Source organism: Podarcis muralis, chromosome 15 (assembly GCF_964188315.1).
Source record: "Podarcis muralis chromosome 15, rPodMur119.hap1.1, whole genome shotgun sequence".
Classification (NCBI taxonomy): Eukaryota; Metazoa; Chordata; class Lepidosauria; order Squamata; family Lacertidae; genus Podarcis; species Podarcis muralis.
Window position 1 is genome coordinate 35,559,658 of NC_135669.1, and position 19,818 is coordinate 35,579,475.

The 19,818-nt window shown below is 45.2% G+C and overlaps 1 protein-coding gene across 5 annotated transcripts in view; it reads right to left on the reverse strand.

Annotated features, from left to right (window-relative positions):
• CALN1 (calneuron 1) overlaps positions 1-19,818 on the reverse strand; it is a 130,635-nt gene that overhangs the window by 58,776 nt on the left and 52,041 nt on the right. For all 5 annotated transcript variants that reach the window (XM_028708554.2, XM_077919429.1, XM_028708555.2 and 2 more), the window contains one exon: positions 8,465-8,589. In XM_028708554.2, coding sequence (XP_028564387.1) covers positions 8,465-8,589 — 125 coding nt within the window. The remainder of the gene's footprint in view (positions 1-8,464; positions 8,590-19,818) is intronic.

Here is a 19,818-nt window from a genome sequence, read left to right on the forward strand (position 1 = left end):
TGACCTCTTGAACTTTGTGAAGAGTTTTTCTGAGAAGATGGGTGTACTACATTTAGTTGTGCTCTGGCTTGGCTTCGTGTATAGGGGCGAGCTGTGGTTTTGTGGCCTGTGCCAGCCAGATCTGTGTAGGGATTGCAGGGGGGTGCAGCATCCGGAGGTGCCACCATGGTTTGGCTAATGGATGGTGTCTGTAATTTATCTGTGGAGAGGGTCTGGGTTTGGGTCTGGTGTGGTTGATTGGTGATGGCGTTCTGTGTGCCTCTGGATCTGGTGTCAGTTTTTGTGGGGAGGGCTAATTTCCAGATGTCTGGCAAGCGGGATGTGTCGTCACGCTTGTTCATGTTGTGAGGGTGTTTCTCTATCTCGATGGCTTCCATGATTATTCTCTTGTGGTGATGTTCCATGTTAGAGAGCAATTTGGAATCTGCAAAATTAATTTCGTGTCCTGTTTCTTTCATGTGTTGGAAGAGAGAGGAAGTTTTTTCTTCTTTTTTGACGGCATTCTTGTGTTCTGCGATACGTGCATTTATTCGTCTGTTTGTTTGTCCAATGTACGTGGCTGGGCAGACTTTGCAGGGTATTTCATAGACCCCTTGGTTTTCCAACTGGATTTTATCCTTGGGGTTTCTGAGGATATTGGCTATTTTTTGGTTGGCGCAAAAGGCTGTTTTGATATTGTGTTTATGGAGGATTTTGCTAATTTGTAGTACACCCATCTTCTCAGAAAAACTCTTCACAAAGTTCAAGAGGTCAAGACACAAAGGCTTTAGCAACTAATCCACACCTAATGACCCACCTAAGTGGTACTCAGGATATCACTCAAGAAATCACTCAAGATATCCCTCAAGCAATTAAGGAACAAAAGAAGAAAAGGCACACTAGCCTGGGAACTTCCTCTCTGCCCAGAACACTGGAGGCCATACACCATACCTCCTCTACAGTATTTATAGGAACTCAAACACTGAGATCCTGCTCTGTTCCAGTAACAAGAAGCCGAAAGCACCAGCCTGAAGATGACGAGTGAGACCTCGTCGAAACGTCGCCTAGACACCCCAACTTTTACACGGGAAGATACCCGAGGACACCAAAACCTGCATTCCTGTACCCGTGAAAATCTACGAAAGCAAATATATATATATATATATATATATATGAAACAGAACACTAACAAGTCATTAGAAAGTGTGGGGCTGTGAGTGGCTGGTGTGGGTGGGTGCCATTGCAGGATTCACATGCCATGCCCACAGCAGGTTCTGAATTTCCCAGATGCCCCGATTGGCCAAACAAACAAACATTAGCAACTTTTCATCTAACCACTGCACCACACTGTTCTATTCCATAAGCCAAGCAATAAGTATTGCACATGTCGACCACTAGGTGGTGCCCTCTGCAAACAATTAAGTCCCCCCTCCCCCCCCAAAAAAAATGTTTCAAAACACCGGCATGCAGTGTCTCATGTCGCAGGTAGTTGGTGCCATAGGATTTAATGGGCAATAAAAGCTTGAGTGTTTTTTAAGCGCTGCTTGGAACTTCACAAAATGAATTAAGGCTCGCCTTCCCTGACAACAATAAATAATGTCCATCAGTAAGCTCTCACCAAAATTGGAGTGAGGTATACGAAATGCCTGTTTAAGAAAATGAGTGAAAATGGTCAGCACCTCCATCCTTAAACTTCCTATACTTGTGGCAATTTTTATCAGAGGCATCTGAAATTTGGCATATCCGCAGATGCCAGCAGTCAGATCATGCAAGGCAAATTTCAAGTTACTAGCTCAATGGTTGCCAACTTTTCATAAAACGTATACAGTGGTACCTCAGGTTAAGTACTTTATTCATTCCGGAGGTCCGTTCTTAACCTGAAACAGTTTTTAACCTGAAGCACCACTTTAGCTAATGGGGCCTCCTGCTGCCGCCCCGCCGCCGGAGCACGATTTCTGTTCTTATCCTGAAGCAAAGTTCTTAACCTGAAGCACTATTTCTGGGTTAGCGGAGTGTGTAACCTGAAGCGTATGTAACCTGAAGCGTATGTAACCCGAGGCACCACTGTATACTGCTTGACTGTAAAAGCAGTTTACCAAAAAGAATAAATCAATAAAATCATAAATAAAACAGTTTAAAGCGGCTATTTAACACACTCAAATAGTAACTAAAACCAGTGATCGGCTAAAAACAGATTTAAAACACATGTGCACAGTAAGGTAAAAGGTAAAGGTAAAGGTACCCCTGCCCGTACGGGCCAGTCTTGACAGACTCTAGGGTTGTGCGCCCATCTCACTCAAGAGGCCGGGGGCCAGCACTGTCCGGAGACACTTCCGGGTCACCTGGCCAGCGTGACATCGCTGCTCTGGCGAGCCAGAGCCGCACACGGAACGCTGTTTACCTTCCTGCTGGTAAGCGGTCCCTATTTATCTACTTGCACCCGGGAGTGCTTTTGAACTGCTAGGTTGGCAGGCGCTGGGACCGAACAACAGGAGCGCACCCCACCGCGGGGATTCGAACCGCCGACCTTTCGATCGGCAAGCCCTAGGCGCTGAGGCTTTTACCCACAGCGCCACCCGCGTCCCCATGTGCCCAGTAGGCTTGTCTAAATGGACATGTTTTGAGTAGGTGCTAAAAACAGTACAGTGAAGAAACCTGTCTGATGTCAAAAGGCAAGAAGTTCCAAAATGTGGGTGCTGCCACAGTAAAATATCAACTTCTTACAAATGCAGAATGAATATTATTTCGTACCTGTAACAGTGTCATTTTTGCAGATTGAAGCAATGGACTTGTATACAGTAAAACGATCTCACAAATAGACTGGTCCTAAGTTGTTAAGGGCTTCATATACTAACAGTAAAGCATGTTCTCCTTCATGGAGAGCACGTGTTGCGGTGGGGGCCGCCAGGACACTCCAAAGTTGGGGGCGGGCTAATTGATCATTGGCCACTGATGCGATTGGGGCTTCCCTTGTTGTTGGGATGAAGTTAATGTTGCCATTTTTTGATTGACAGCCAGAAATGCTAAAACTCCTTGCACGAGGCTAGGGCTTCCTCTTCTCGCCCGTGCATCGGTTTGCCCCTCCCCCCTCCCTAGAATTAGGGTTGTTTGCTTTGACCTTGCTATGCCTGTCATGGGGTCGTCTGCTCTTGGGGCAGGGGCCCGGTAGGAATTTTGTCCATCTGGCTGATTGGCTGGGGCCATTTGGTTTTTGCCTACTGTGTAGCAAATCGTCACAACTTGTAAGGTTGCGGTTAGGCATTGGTTTATGGTTTGGTTGGTTGAGGGGCATGGATTGGCTGTGCCTGCCCCTCTAATGCTGCTGCTGCAAAAGAAGAGTGACTAGTGGGGTGCCACAGGGTTCTGTCCTGGGCCCGGTCTTATTCAACATCTTTATCAACGACTTGGATGATGGACTCAAGGGCATCCTGATCAAATTTGCAGATGACACCAAACTGGGAGGGGTGGCTAACACCCCAGAGGACAGGATCACACTTCAAAACGACCTTGACAGATTAGAGAACTGGGCCAAAACAAACAAGATGAATTTTAACAGGGAGAAATGTAAAGTATTGCACTTGGGCAAAAAAATGAGAGGCACAAATACAAGATGGGTGACACCTGGCTTGAGAGCAGTACATGTGAAAAGGATCTAGGAGTCTTGGTTGACCACAAACTTGACATGAGCCAACAGTGTGACGCGGCAGCTAAAAAAGCCAATGCAATTCTGGGCCTCATCAATAGGAGTATAGCATCTAGATCAAGGGAAGTAATAGTGCCACTGTATTCTGCTCTGGTCAGACCTCACCTGGAGTACTGTGTCCAGTTCTGGGCACCACAGTTCAAGAAGGACACTGACAAACTGGAACGTGTCCAGAGGAGGGCAACCAAAATGGTCAAAGGCCTGGAAACGATGCCTTATGAGGAACGGCTAAGGGAGCTGGGCATGTTTAGCCTGGAGAAGAGGAGGTTAAGGGGTGATATGATAGCCATGTTCAAATATATAAAAGGATGTCACATAGAGGAGGGAGAAAGGCTGTTTTCTGCTGCTCCAGAGAAGCGGACACGGAGCAATGGATCCAAACTACGAGAAAGAAGATTCCACCTAAACATTAGGAAGAACTTCCTGACAGTAAGAGCTGTTCGACAGTGGAATTTGCTGCCAAGGAGTGTGGTGGAGTCTCCTTCTTTGGAGGTCTTTAAGCAGAGGCTTGACAACCATATGTCAGGAGTGCTCTGATGGTGTTTCCTGCTTGGCAGGGGGTTGGACTCGATGGCCCTTGTGGTCTCTTCCAATTCTATGATTCTATGATTCTATGATTCTATGATTCTATGATTCTATGATTCCGTTAAAGGAATCAGGGGCTAACTATTGCTTGTCCACTCTGTCAAGGGGGCTCGGGCCATAGCAATGAGCTCCTGGTTGCATTTGGGGAGGGCTGAGGGCAGATTCCCTGCTCCATCGCTAGCCCCAAGTGTATTCCCCTTTTCTGACTTTCGCATCGTGCGGAATGTCAGTCTTTCCCCCATGGTGGGGGCAGATAGTCGCAACCAATGCCTCAGCAACCACTCACATTTTTGTATTTTAATAAAATTGTGGCCAAAATTATGCCAAAAACCTTAAACAAAAATTCTGTGTGATGTGTGAGTTATTGGGGTGGCCCTGGGGACCTCGACATGCAACAATAACTTTATAAGCTTTAGACTAGGGTTGGCCACTGTTGAAACAGGATGCTGGACTAGATGGCATTGACCTGATCCGGCAAATCCTATGGTTGATGTGACTGTGCAGGAGTCAAAAGGGGCCTGGGCTGGTAAAGAAGTTCATGAGGTATAGTGCAAAAAATAATAATAAGGAACGAAGATTCTCATAGATAACTGGCATGGGCATGTGCAGAGTGCACCTGCCTTGCCGTTAGGGAACATCTGTATCTAATAAGACAATTTCACAATACAACAGTATTCTTAGACTTACAACACTAACTCACAAACCTCCAGCCCACTATTCACACACTATTCAGGTCCATCCATCTCATTAGAGAAGGTAAAAAGCATGGCTTCATTATTTACACTTGCTTTACTTCCTTATTCCCTCCTTCATGGTGCCGTGGCACTTGAGCACTAAGAAATGTTGATGATATATTGATATTCCTTGACTTTATTTTGTTTACATTCGGAAGGATTTGGGTTGAGGCCCACGGAAACTTTCTAGGCTCATCAAGGAGCCAAGGAAAGCCACCGGTTTGGGAAAAATTGACGTCAAACTTTGAGGTTTATAATAGCTGAACCTGTCCTTGGTTTGGGGTGGGTTCCTTTGCACCAGTCACCTTAGCTAAAGGGGTGCTGTTTAAATACACCCAGCTCACCACTGTGGACAATTCAATGACCTGGGTGCAGTGTGCTGTATCTTTAAGCCAGCTTTAGAGCAGACAGCTCATCACCTAGATGACTGACCTTTGTCAACTGGATCGCTTGAGCGCCTTGGCTGTGCTGCAATTTGTTCCCAGGCGAGAGCGATCAGTTCTGCCCTAGTTCACTTTCAGCTGGGTCCATTTGTGCCCATGCTATACTTCTTCAGAGTGTAAGGAGGGGATCACATGAGTGAATTATTATCTTTACAAAGCAATCTCCATCACGTAGAACATTGGAACGTCAGGGGGAATGGGTCTCTCTTAGTCTTCTTGCAGATGTGGCAGTTTTATAATTTTTATTAATGACATCTTGAAGCAATTTCACAATGAGAGAGAAAGAAAGAAAGAGAGAGAGAGCGCGCAATTACATAGGCAAAAATCTTTCAAAACCAAACACAGATACCTACTCAGATGCAAATCTTCACTGAGGAATCTTGTTGAAATAAGAAAGCCTCCCACCAGTGGCATTGATAGTCTTATACTCCGTGAGCTTAAGGGATGGTGGCAGGTGGGGGTACTAGGCAGGGACGTAGCATGGGCTGTGTGAGCCCCGGGCACGCAGTTTTTGAGAGGGCACTAAGTAGGTGCTCACACGTGTCCCCAGTAGAGCTGGTGTTCCTCTCCACCCACCAAGGGCCACACCAACTAGCTGGGCTCCCCCCTGTGTGGGCAGGCAGGCAACTCAGCATGGCCCCGCTTTGCTATGGTATGGGTGGGGTTGCTCTAGCAGTGGCGGCAAGGGCTGGGATGGCACCCACTTGGGTAGTGCATGTGCTTGTGTGCCCACCCTGGGGACCGGTAACTGACGCTACACTTCTGGTACCAAGGAAGGCTCCTGAGAAAGAGCACAACACCCTTTGAACCGGACCCTAAACTACAGTTTCATTCGGTGAAGTTTGGTTTTGAAACTCGGCACCATTTGACACGGGAGAAGGCACTTAGAGACCCTGCTGAGCCCTTGAGCTTATGGGCTGGAAAGATAACACAGGTAGTTATAAATGGAACAAAACTACTGCTGAAAAGTTCAAGAGAGAGAGCATCCTTCTAGTTTTTGTATTACTTCAGCCAGTATTAAGGGGAACAAGCATTCTACCCATGCATGCTGTTACAGAGATCTCAGAGAATCCAAATCATCTACAACACAAATGGAACTTTCTGCCTCTCATTTTTAAGCAAATGTTTTCAGCTTAGCTGAAAGACTGGGACATCACCAGGAAGCTATGGTTGCAACAAAAACTGTGCTAGGGAAAAAATGTGTTGGGAATTCCCATGAGAAACTGATTGTCTAACAGGTGAAGAAAAACAGACTATTAGCAAAAAGCTCTAGCGACATTATGCAAAAAACAAAACCCCACACGTACACAGATACTTCATGCAACTCAAGCAGGGGGGTGGGGGTGGGGACAAGGCAGAAACCAATGTGCTGAATTCACACTCACAGTTTTTATAACACAGCTATCAGAGAGAGCATCCATTATGCCTCTTTCCACTACGGAAACTCATTCAGAAAGACACATTTCTGTTCATAACCAAGTCTACGAGTCGAGCCCAGAAGAAGGACGTGCCACTGTGAACCCTGAACTGGGCATCAGAATGTGTGTGTGTGTGTGTGTGTGTGTGTGTGTAACAGGTGTCCCTTAAAGAGAACCCATTCATACCCAAAACTCTCTGTAAGATTAACCAGAATGGAGGAAGTCAGGTCTGAAGCATTGCCTTCACATCTACACACCTGCCCTGTCTGAAAGTAAAAATTAAGAAGGGACTGGTCATACGCAGCTCTCATGTCCCACCTCACTGGATTGTTGTCTAATGCTAATAAACAAATTGTGTAAAACGGGTGGGGAAACCTGTGGCCATCCAGATCTTGCAGAACTACAATTCCCAATAGCTACAGCCCACATGGGCAAAGGCTGGGAGGTGATGGGACCTGGAGTTCAGCATTATTTGGACAGTTACAAGTAAATAATGCATCTCAGGGAAGTCAATTTTCTTAATGCAGAAAATATTGATCTGATGTGTAGAGATCTTTCCTATTTTAATTAATTCAAGAGGGTTTTGGAAGCTTCTCCATGTGAAAGAAACAAGCAGAAGGTTCATGATGTTTGGGTTATTCCTTCAGAGAAGCTGAATACAACTGGTTTAAACTGGTTCTCTTATCTTTTTCTGTCAAGGTCATGCTGACTATAAAAGTAAGGCCAGAAGGAGCCTGGGTTTCACTTTCTCTTTCCATCTCTTTTCCTTCTGCTGTGGTGTTCTGTACATAATATGTTAAGGTGTTAAGGTTTAGACTTATTATAAGTTATTGTAAGTCTAAGTTAAGTCTGCTGCAATTGGATTTCTTATGGACAGTGCCAATCTTGAATGTGTGGGATTTGTGACCATTATGCTCATTTGCCTTCAGTAGCAGGAAAGCTCTGCTGGATGAAATACAATTGCCTCTGGTCTATTTTTGGGAATCCTGCAATGTGTTTTAAGTTTTTATTCTGCTAACTATACAATGGAGTCTGCTCTGAATCAATATTGAGTAGAACTCCATGACAGTAACATAGCTTTGCACGATGATATTGGCAGTTTGCTTTTCAATTTCTTTCTTAATGATCCTTAGCATGAAATCTGCCTTTTTCACGGCTATGGCACACTGGGTTTACATCTTCTTTGAGCTGTCTACTGTGACCCCAAGGCTTTGCTCCTGGTCTCTCACCTCCAGTTCAGACCCCATGAGTGCATATATGAAATTAAGAGGGTTGGGGGTTTTTTGTTCCAACATGTAGCCTCTTGCAGCTTCCAAGATTGTTGATCTGAGAAAGGCCCATGGGAGAAGTTACCTTATGCCATCTTCAACTGGACTTCACTAGATGCATGGGAAGATGGAATCAAGTCCCTGTGATCAGCGATCTCACAATTATTATTTTTTAAAAAGTGAATATTTTAAATTTTCAGAAACACTACCAAAGTAACCATTTTCTGGCCCATCCCATGCATATCTTTCAACTCACAATTTGCAAGGTCATAAGGATTTAATTTTAAAAAACAGAGCACTATGATTCTGCAATTTGTTGGTGAATCATCCTTACCGTCCAACTCTTCCACTGAGATGTTGGCCAACTGCTCACTGTCACTGCCAGCTGAGAGTGACCGGTTCAGATAGTTCCCTTTGTACAACAGCCCAGCCGTGACATGGTGGAATGGCATCTTCTCCCTAATGAGAGAGAGAAGAAACTATGTGAGATCTCCTTTGAATAGCGGTCCAGGCTTCTTCAGGAAACAAAGCAACAAGTAATTCTGGAATGAGTAATAAAACAAAGGGTGAATTAATTTGACTGAATAATAGAGATCTTGAAGAGTTAAGGTGGTTGAACACCACTGCAATGCTTTTTATTTATGTTCTGAAATATTGTGTCCTCTCTTTCCCAAGGGGACCTCTAAGACAGCTTACGGAAATGTGAACACCAAATATTAAATATGTAACACACAGCATCAAAGATCTCCACTGCATCCGCATCAGAAATACTGCTTTACATATGGATAACTTCAAGCCATATCCTTCCACATCCCAGGCTTAACTTATTCCCAAAATCTTTCCTATAGAACCAAATATGTATTGCTTGTCAAATCGTGAGCAGCATTTGATGCAAGTGGGCTTTTGTAAGGGACAGGGCAGAGGAGGAATGGTAGATACAGCCTCCCCATCCTGACCCTTCCAGGGGGGGGGAGGAGGAGGAAGACTGTATAGATTTGCAACAGGGGTTTGAGGGAGATAGCAGCTCAGAGACAGATGAGGGGGAAAGTTGGGAAATCATGGGAGAGCCGGAGCAACACCTTGCTGACACGTTGTCCTTCGAAAGCATTCCAGCCCTCCATCTCCCAGAACCTGGCGAGCCTTAAATATAGGAGAGCAAAGAGCTCAAAGACAGAGGGCACGTAGAAGCATCTGTAGAGGAGCTGATGAAAATGATGAATAAGGAAGTGGGAGAGATGGGGGGGGGTGCAGATTCACTTGGGGCAACGCCATTATCCAAGAGGCTGGGTCCTATAGCCTCTCTCTGTAAAGATTGAAATACAAAAGGACTATAAGAAACTTGTCCTTGTCTTTGTACTTTCCTGGGCAACCAGCCGGGAGCCACTGACAGCATCCTAACAGCTTTTCTTGGGAGGGTGTTCCATAACTGTGGTGACATAGCCAAAATGGCACTGGCTTTTGTGCCTGCCCACCTCACCAGTGACTCACAAAATGCGAGAACATAAGAACAGCCCACTGAATCAGGTCAATGGCCCAACTTGGCCAGCAACCTGTTCTCACAGAAGCCAATGAGATGTCTATGGGAACCTGAGCAAAAGAGCACTCTGTCTGCCTGTCACTCCCAGCAATGGGTATTCAGAGGCATACAGACCCTAACATTGGAGGTGGAATATAGCCATTGTGGCTAGCAGTCATCCACAGCCTTCTTCTCCGTGATTTTGTCAAACCGCTGGAGAATCACAGTACCTGTTGGGGCTGGAGAGACCAAGAACTCCCATGTCATCAGCACCACCAAAGTGACCTCTCTGGGGTGCAAGCCTGGGCAGTCTCACTGATGTGCTCCAAAGAAAAGCATAGCAAGACATTTGGCACCAGCTTGGCTGCCACAGTTGCTGGAAAGAAGAGTACAAGATGCCATCCAACCGTCTTAGACACTCCACTCTGAATTTGTTCAGGGTTTACTCCTTAGGCTTTTCTTCTCTCAAAGATGTATATTACTCTCAAAGATGTATATTACAAGGTATATTACTGCACTGAATATATATTGCAGATGGGAACCTATTTAAATAAATCTTAAGCTTTAACCTCAAGGCTGGATTACTGCAATGTGCTCTATGCAGGGCTGCTCTTGGGTCTGGTTTGGAAGCTCCATCTGGTGCAGAACGTAGACTGCTGATGAAGGCATCTGGAGAAGTAGTAGTGACACACTGTTAACACAGCTGCACTGCCTGCCCATCTACTACCAAGCCAGGTTCAAGGTCCTTGCATTAATTTTACAAAGCCCTGAACAACTGAGGTCCATGGTACCTCAAGGACTACCAGAACCTTTATATTCCAGCTTCCTCACTGCGATCATCTGCAGGAGTGCTGTTGGTCATCCCTTGAGCTGGCAAGGCTTTAGCATTATGAGCCCAATATTTTTGGAATGCTCTGATAATAGAGATTCATTAAGTGCCTTCTGTTTTAACTTTTAAATGACTGCTGAAGACTTTTCTGTTCACAACTATGCAGGCAGTTAAGAATACAGTAGTTAGCCAATTTCTGATTTTAACTTTTTAAATATGGTTTTGATTGGATGGTTTTGTGTATAGTTGTTGTGAACCATTCTGATATTTTCTTATTAGTAGTTTGTTCCTTTGTTTGTTTGCATGTGTGTGTACACACATAAACTACACACACACACATATATGCATAAAACAATTGATTCCAGTAGAAGTGCCCGTTTATTTTCATTTACATATTATGAAAACTGCAGCAGTTTTCTTTGCTATCAGATCCTTCTCCAGTTTCCCTGCCACAGAGAGTTAAAAGCCACTTTGCATCCTAATCTATCAAAACTGCACTTCCAAAGCACCAACTTACTCATCAAATGTCCTATAGAAAAGAAAAATCGATGCACCTTTTGCCAAGTCTGAAATACCAGATAGTTTTTGGCTTGCTTGTTTTCTTACTGGACAGAGTGTTCCAAAATTGTCCCATCTTATCAGCAATTGTCCCATACAGAGCATTTGGATGTAAATTACATCAGTATCATTCCCCCCTGAACTTGCTGCAAAAAAACATTACAGTGAAGGGTTTTATTAATGCCAGTTTATTAAGTTAAGATATGGCTTGAAACCAAACGCTTAAAATTCAAGATGCTCACGTATATTGCATTGGAGACCTGATTCAAAGGAACAACTAAAATCAACCCCCCCAAAATCCATTGCCTTCCTTCTTAGTATCTAGGACTCCTTGGGTTACTAGCTGCGATTAGGAACCACAACCCAAAGTCTCAATATCACCAGTATCAAACGTTTTGGGTCCAGGCTAAAGAGAAATGATATGGTGCATTAGCCTACTCATGAGTAAGACATCCCCAATAACTCCTGTACTGCTAGTTGTTGTTGTTGTCGCAGACCCATAGTATAAAAGGCCTTCTTCTTAAGCCTTCTAGTTGCTAGAGACAACAAGGGTATCTCTCTCCTCGGTGCTTTGCCTTGCTGTGTCTTGCCTGAACTCCCTATGATATCAACAGCAGAGTGTTGGCCGACTTTGTCTCTGGAACATGTTTGGATCTAGACTTATTCTTCATCCGTGACCTTGGTTTAATTGGACTGTGCTGCATATGCCACCCAGCCTTCAATGCTTGAAGAAAGGTATATATTTTCTGTAACCTGCCCCCGCCCACACTTCCCCTACCACTACCACCACATCCCGTTCAGCCCCCATGGAGAGCAACATGGTACGAGACCTCATGGAGGGTACTGAGGGAAGGAGGTCATGGCCCCCACAAGGCAGCCTTATAAAGGTGTGGCCTCACCCCACCGTCCTACACCAGGACACAGCATATTTTGAATCCACATACCCCACTTCATCCCAAAATGGTGGGGGCAACCTTCCTCCATTTGGAGGAGCACCATCCTCACAAGACTAATTCCTTGTTTGAAACACATGCGTGGAAAGCGGTTCTGAATCTTGCAACCTGCCTGGGCTGGTCTTCCCAGAACCCTTTTGAAAGTGACATTTGAAGACCTTCTCATCGAGTTAATGCACACCTTATCAAGCTTCAGTTGCTGTCATGGGAATGTTGGGGGTGACCCTGGTTCGAGCGAGGGCCCGATTTGCACGCAGAGAATTTCCTTGCTAACCCAAGGACATCTCTCTCGTCCCCAGAAAACTCCATCAGCAAATGCAAAACCTCAAAGTCACTTCAATGCTCTTGCAAACTAACACTTTGCCAAGCACACACACCACTGCAGCATGATGCCAGCTTCCCAATTTGCTAGCTGCCAGGAGAATGGTAGTTCAACTCCAACACAATTGGTGACATGCCAGAAGCTGGACCTCAGGGGGCACACAACCCTCCATCAGGGTGTGAGGTGAATGTGACAGCATCAAGAAATAAAGTGAACAGCGATCCTGAATTCACCTTTGGTCTGATTCTATCCAAAGTGGATGAGGTGTTGGAAGCGGGAGACACAAATACAGTGGTACCTTGGGTTACATACGCTTCAGGTTACATACGCTTCAGTTTACAGACTCCGCTAACCCAGAAATACTACCTCAGGTTAAGAACTTTGCTTCAGGATGAGAACAGAAATCATGCTCTGGTGGTGTGGCAGCAACAGGAGGCCCCATTAGCTAAAATGGTGCTTCAGGTTAAGAACAGTTTCAGGTTAAGAACAGACCTCCGGAATGAATTAAGTACTTAACCTGAGGTACCACTGTACTGGTGTAAGGTTGGCAGGAACATTCAACGAAGGAAATGCCACAAAGGGGAAAAGAACAAAACACTCCTCCAGAAGCATCAGGACCCTGATCAGATGTCCATTACTTTCAAGGGCTAAACTGGACTAGAGGACAACTGTGTCCTTGCATCTTAGTGACTGCTGAAGAGTGCATGTTGCCAACCTCAGGTTTTGGAATCCCCATGCGCCTAGACTCTTGGTGTTCAGGTTACTGGGAGGGAGAGGTGACAAATTGTGCAGAACATTAGGGGGATGATGACACAGGCACGATGGTGTGATGGCGTATGATGTGTGAAGTCAGGACATCAGAAGGAGCCGGGGTGGAGCTGAACGCACCAGTAGAGTGTCTTCAATGGTCAAAGGCTCCTCCTCTTTCATTCCCAGCTTACCCTTACGTGGCAACAGCAGGAGGAGAAGCCACTGAACCCACACTGTGCTTCACTCGGCTCCACACTGCAACCACTCTTTCTCCTCCCACTGCAACCACTGGCTAGAGGCTTTCCCTCCATGGTAGCAGGAAAAGGAGCCAGCCACTGAAACCATGCTATACTCAGCTTCCTCCATCCCCTGACCATTCTGAACATTGGGGGGGGGGTCATATGGGAGGCCAAAAGAGCTGGGCTGCTAGGAGCTGGTGCCTATGCTGGGAGTTTAGGATTGGAGTTGTAAGTGACCAGTGCACTCTTCTGAGGTTCTGGGGGAGGCTCAGAGAGAGTGCAGGCTGCTGCTACATTCTGAGTAAACCACAAAGGTGAATGGAGGCATTCTGGGGCAATTAGAAGTAATTGTGTGAGTGCATCCCAGGTTCCCTTCTGTCTGGGGTCCCGCTGGCAGCATTGCAGGGCTGCTGTGTTGCAGCTGGGCAATGAAGAGGACTTGAGAGGCTCTCTTGGGCTTCACCTCCTTTGAACCCCATGGTTCTGAGGGCCAGGGCCCAATAGTCTTCAGTTCAATGGACACCTTTCTCCTTTCTGGGTTAGTCAGAGTGCAAGTGAAAAGTTTTGCAAATGATGTATTTGTGTGCCAGAGAGAGAGAGATTCAACAGGATTAGAATAGGCATGGAAAGATAGTTTAACACTTTCCTCCCTAGCTAAAATCCTAAGGAAAGTCTCCATGGCCATTCATTTCCTCCCAATGCAAATATCAGTTTTAGAGAAGGAATTCTCTCAGGCAGGGCAGCAACATGGGAGGAAACAGTTAAATTCACCTTCCTTGCCTACTTTGTATCAATCAATTAATTTTATTTATTCCAACCATTTACATTACATTACATTTTACATAGTAAAAAGAAAACCTTAAATTTTCTTGTCCCTTGTTACAGAAAAGTCCATTTTTTTCAGCAAAACATTCATAATTCTGACCCAAATCATATTAGAAAGAATATTTTAAGTATGACAAACATCTTACACACATTCTATGCCCTAGAGAAGAAAAAAGTCTTGTAATGTGCTGAGTTTGTCTAATTATTACACTTATAAAGTTGCTTCTGCGATCACCCTTACGTGTACTTCTATTGTTTAAACCCAGAATGGAAGTTGGATAGCTTGCTCTGCAAATCTGATAAAAAGGACAAAGCATGGCTTTTGAGTCACCACTTTCTGACTGCAGTGCCTTCACTGAAGACAATTAGCTGCTACTCCATTACTCCAAAGTGAAGTGAATTTAGGGTGGCTCTGCTCAAGGGCAGGTACAGGGGAAGAGGCAGGGAGACACAATTTATTTTGCAGCAATCTCTGAAATTCTGAATGGGTGAATTCACCACAAGCATGTTAGACCTACAGAACAAACAAACTCAGAAAATCAATGTGAGCATTGTTGAAAGTTCCCAAAGGAAGTCAAAGCTTGAGCGACAGGGCCAGGGGGGAGGTGGGAAAGGCCTGGGAGGGAGCAAAATATTTCACAAAACCGCACAGTCTCCATTCAACTCTTTTCCTGCTCCCACTAATAATTTCCCCCGTTGCTCCTCTCTCGCTCTCTCTCGCTCTCTCATTCTCCCTTCCTTCCTTTCCAAGACCCTTCAATGCCTCTTTTTTTGCTGAGAAGAAACTTTCCTTCCTTCTCCTGCTCACACTCTCTCAGTGCCATCTTAAAAGCCAAATCAGAGTGAGGGCAAAAGCGACAACAGAGTGAGGGCAGCAAAACATTTCTCCCTGACAGTCAGAATAGGAATGGAAGGATCCATGGCTGGGAGGGAATCAACAGCATAAAGACTCCTACCCACCCCCAGCCTCAGCAAAAGCTCAAAACAAGACATACTACGCAGAGAATACTTGCACACTGGGAAGAAGACTAGGCTAAACTTTTTCTCCCTGCTAGAATGTTCAGCAAGCTTTTTGTGTATGGGGGGGGGGGCATCCTGTCATTGGAGCCCCAACATGCAATTTGTAGTCATGCAGGCACTGGTTGTCCACCTCAATGAGAACTAGGCCTCAGACACTTATGGGTATAAATAAATTACATTCAAGGGGCTGTCTCCAGCTTTGTGATCAAAGGAACACAAGGATCTATTGCATACTGAGTCGAATCATTAGATCCATCTAGCTCAGGATTGCCGACCCTAACTGACCGTGGCTCTCCAAGATCTTCCCAGCCCCACCTGGAGAAACCAGGGGTTGAACCTACAAGGCAGGTGTTCTGTCTCTGAGCTACAATTCTTCCCCATTCAGCTCCCCTGTTGAATGCTGAACCCTTCGACAGCACAAGAATCTCCATCCCACCCAAAATGAATCCATTCTGAGCACCAAAAGCACTAATATTCAACTAACATCTTTTCTCCTTTCTTGCAGTAGCATTTCAATCCTTTAATCTCTTTTTTCAAAAGCAGGATGCACTTAATGAAAAGCAATCATGTCAAACGGCGCGTTTTCCAGCATACTTTTTTATATACGTCAATAATCTCATTACGTAAGATTTCTGTGCTTTCTTTGCAAGACGCTAACGAAAGTCAAAAGTTGTGAGCGACACCAATTCTCATCAGAAGTCAGCTGTCAGCAAAATACCCATTTCCCCTGGCATTGGTGCAACTGCCTCTATCCAATGTCAAAATGCAAGATCATTTATATTGTGACTAATGCACTCGTAAGTTGACTTTCACTGTGATCCAAAACTATTTGGCAAAGGAACGTATGTGAAAGTGGGGAGAAGAGATTATAGAATTGTAGAGTTGGAAGGGACCCGAGGGTCATCTAGTCCAATGCCCTGCAATGCAGGAAGATCAAAAGATACATCATATTTCAAACTAAATAGAAAGCAAAACCCATCCATACGTTGTTAGCCTGGTGAACAGATTTTATTTTTCCTCCTTTAAGAATGTAAAATGTTTGCTTGACTTAAAACACTGTTCATGGACCATTCCTATGTACACACACAAACTGGACACTGGACAGTTGTTGTTGTCTAGGTAAAGGCAAAGGGACCCCTGACCATTAGGTCCAGTCGTGACCGACTCTGGGGTTGCAGCGCTCATCTCACTTTATTGGCCAAGGGAGCCGGCGTACAGCTTCTGGGTCATGTGGCCAGCATGAATAAGCCGCTTCTGGCGAACCAGAGCAGTGCACGGAAACGCCATTTACCTTCCCGCCGGAGTGGTACCTATTTATCTACTTGCACTCTGACATGCTTTCAAACTGCTAGGTTGGCAGGAGCAGGGACCGAGCAACGGGAGCTCACCCCGTCGCGGGGATTTGAACCACCGACCTTCTGATTGGCAAGTCCTAGGCTCTGTGGTTTAACCCACACCGCCACCCGCATCCCATGTTGTTTTCTGGTTACTTGCAAATGAGAAGAAATACGAATGTTATTAAGGCATTTAATTCCATGTCGGTGGCTAACCACTGTATTTTCATCAGCCTTTAAAAGAAGGAGGAGGGGAAAGAAGAAAGGGTTTAACCTGGAAAGGCAATGGACGTACGTCTTCAGCCTGAATGAGAAGCGCTTAAGTTGTCAACTTAAAAACAAGTTCATTTCCCTTTTTGGTACTAAGAACACGGTGAGATCTTTAAGGACATTGCAAGTACATTTCATTGCCTCTCTTCAATTAAACCATCTTTTGCCATGGATGAAAAGCATCAGCAGAAATGGAATACTGGGCAGAAACATGCTATGCGATGTAATGAAATGACTTGCTTATTTTATGGCATTTATAGCCCAATATTTCCTCCAAAAAAGCTCAAGCTGATGTACATGGTCCCTTCCTCCCATCACAACCCTGTGGCTGAGAGGTAATGGCTGGCCCAGTGTTACTCAGTAAGCTTCATGGCTGAGTGGGGATTTGAACTGAGATCTCCCAGGTCCTAGTCTGACCCTCTAACCGCTACAACACTCTGGCTCTTTTCTCTTATAGGTTTTGAATGTATCCTGCTTTGTACGGTGACAACCAAATGCTATTCAGAAGCCTGCAAAGGAAGGCATCAGAGCAACAGCCCTGTTATACTGTTGTTCTGCAAGTATTCAGTGGAATTCAGAGTAAAACAGAAACTAAAACAGATCCTTTCTCTTTCTTCTGGACAACTTTAACTAGTGGGTGGGTCATCCATCTGTCAATCACCACATATCATTGTGACATCAGGTGCCAACTTAAAAGGGGCTCGCGAAGCCCATCTAAAGGCTGAGCTGACTCACACCAAGAGCCTGCTTCTAAGGAGAAGGCTCTCAGCACTCATCAGCTGGTTCCAAGTACCAGGCTTTAAACGTTAGAAAAAATGGGGTCACCGTTACCAGTCATGGTACTCCCTTTGGGGAGTACAGACCCTAGACCAGGCTTCCTCAAACTCAGCCCTCCAGATGTTTTTGGCCTACAACTCCCATGATCCCTAGCTAGCAGGACCAGTGGCCAGGGACGATAGGAATTTTAGTCTCAAAACATCTGGAGGACCGAGTTTGAGGAAGCCTGCCCTAGACTCTGCCTGCCCACATACCCTCCAACATTTTCCGATGAAAATAGGGACGTCCTATTCAATTATTATGATTATTATGATTATAATGATTCTTGTTGTTTAGTCGTTTAGTTGTATCCGACTCTTCGTGACCCCCTGGACCAGAGCACGCCAGGCACTTCTGTCTTCCACTGCTGCCCGCAGTTTAATCAAACTCATGCTGGTAGCTTCGAGAACACTATCCAACCATCTCATCCTCTGTTGTCCCCTTCTCCTTGTGCCCTCCATCTTTCCCAACATCAGGGTCTTTTCCAGGGAGTCTTCTCTTCTCATGAGGTGAGTATTGGAGTCTCAGCTTCAGGATCTGTCCTTCCAGTGAGCTTATAATGATTACTGCTACTGTTTATACCCCACCCATCTGACTGGGTTGGCCCAGCCACTCTGGGCAGCTTACAACATATATATAAACATAATAAGACATTAGACATTAGACATTTAAAAACTTCCCTATACAGGGCTGCTTTCAGATGTCTTTGGGGTCAGATAACTCCATACCCTCTAACATTGCTCTGATGAAAATAGGGACGTCCTACTATATCCACAAAAGCGACGCGGGTGGCGCTGTGGGTAAAAGCCTCAGCGCCTAGGGCTTGCCGATCAAAAGGTTGGCGGTTCGAATCCCTGCGGCGGGGTGCGCTCCCGTTGTTCGGTCCCAGCGCCTGCCAACCTAGCAGTTTGAAAGCACCCCCAGGTGCAAGTAGATAAATAGGGACCGCTTACTAGCGGGATGGTAAACGGCGTTTCCGTTTGCGGCTCTGGCTCGCCAGAGCAGCGATGTCACGCTGGCCATGTGACCCAGAAGTGTCTCCGGACAGCGCTGGCCCCCGGCCTCTTGAGTGAGATGGGCGCACAACCCTAGAGTCTGTCAAGACTGGCCCGTACGGGCAGGGGTACCTTTACCTCCTACATTTCTCCAATGAGAATAGGGACGTCCTAAAGGAGAGTGGGGCATTCCAGGATCAAATCAGAAACCAGGATGGCTTCTGTAAATCTGGGACTGTCCCTGGAAAATAGGGATACTTGGAGGTTTTGCTGAAGAAGGCCCACTTATGTGAGAGGATAACATTGGGTTTCTACAGCTTCTGTTTCCTTCGAGTACCTGCTACTTGCCTTCAGAATGGAGAAAATACTTTCTGCCAATCTACAGGTGAAGTAAGTTAAGCTGGCAGACCTGTCATTCCCCACATTTTCTGTGGATCCTTTAAAATTTTTATTTTAGCCAACATAATACCAATTGTCAATCTTCTAGCTTTTTGGTCCAAAGCTTGACTTTAGTGATGAGCAGCATTTTTTCTGAAGTACTGCAATATCAAATGAATGGCACACAGGCAAAGTAACAAACAAACAAACAAATATTTTTTAAAGCCAACCAAGTCCTAAAACTTCATCCTTTGACACTTCCATTTGAATCACAGTTTCCCTGCTGTACTACTTGAACTTTAAAAGAAAAATCGGGCGCCACCATCCCTCCAAACTTGTTCTCTGTAAAGACAGGTAGAAAAAAGCAGATACTTTGCTTTTCCCAAACAGGAGTGTACAGACTACATAGACCATAAGATTTTATTCGGATACCAATTTGGCACTTCAGAATAGCAGCCCACAATGACGTGAGGCTGCCCAATTTGACTCAGGGTCTACCTGAGGATGCTGTATGTTTTGTCACCTCCCTTCATTATTTGATTTGTGCAGGATTTACCCCTTAGCCTTTTATTCTGCTGAAGATATCCCACAAGGCAGCGAAGGTTTAGGATCAGCGTTTTCCTTCACATGGATTATTCAATATGACTATCCACAAGAATCTCAATAACTTATTGTTGCAAGCCAACTGAGCACTTCACCTAACATAACCTCTTTCCCCTGCATCCCTCGTTTCATACACAATTCAGCATAGAATCCTTCGGAATCAGCTGAGGACATAAGCTTTCTGAGCAAATTTTCCTAATGGTTGAGTAAAAATTAATGTGCCGTCATGAGTCAGTTTTTCAAAGCAGGACCCAGATGTATTCAAACCATTGCACAGTTG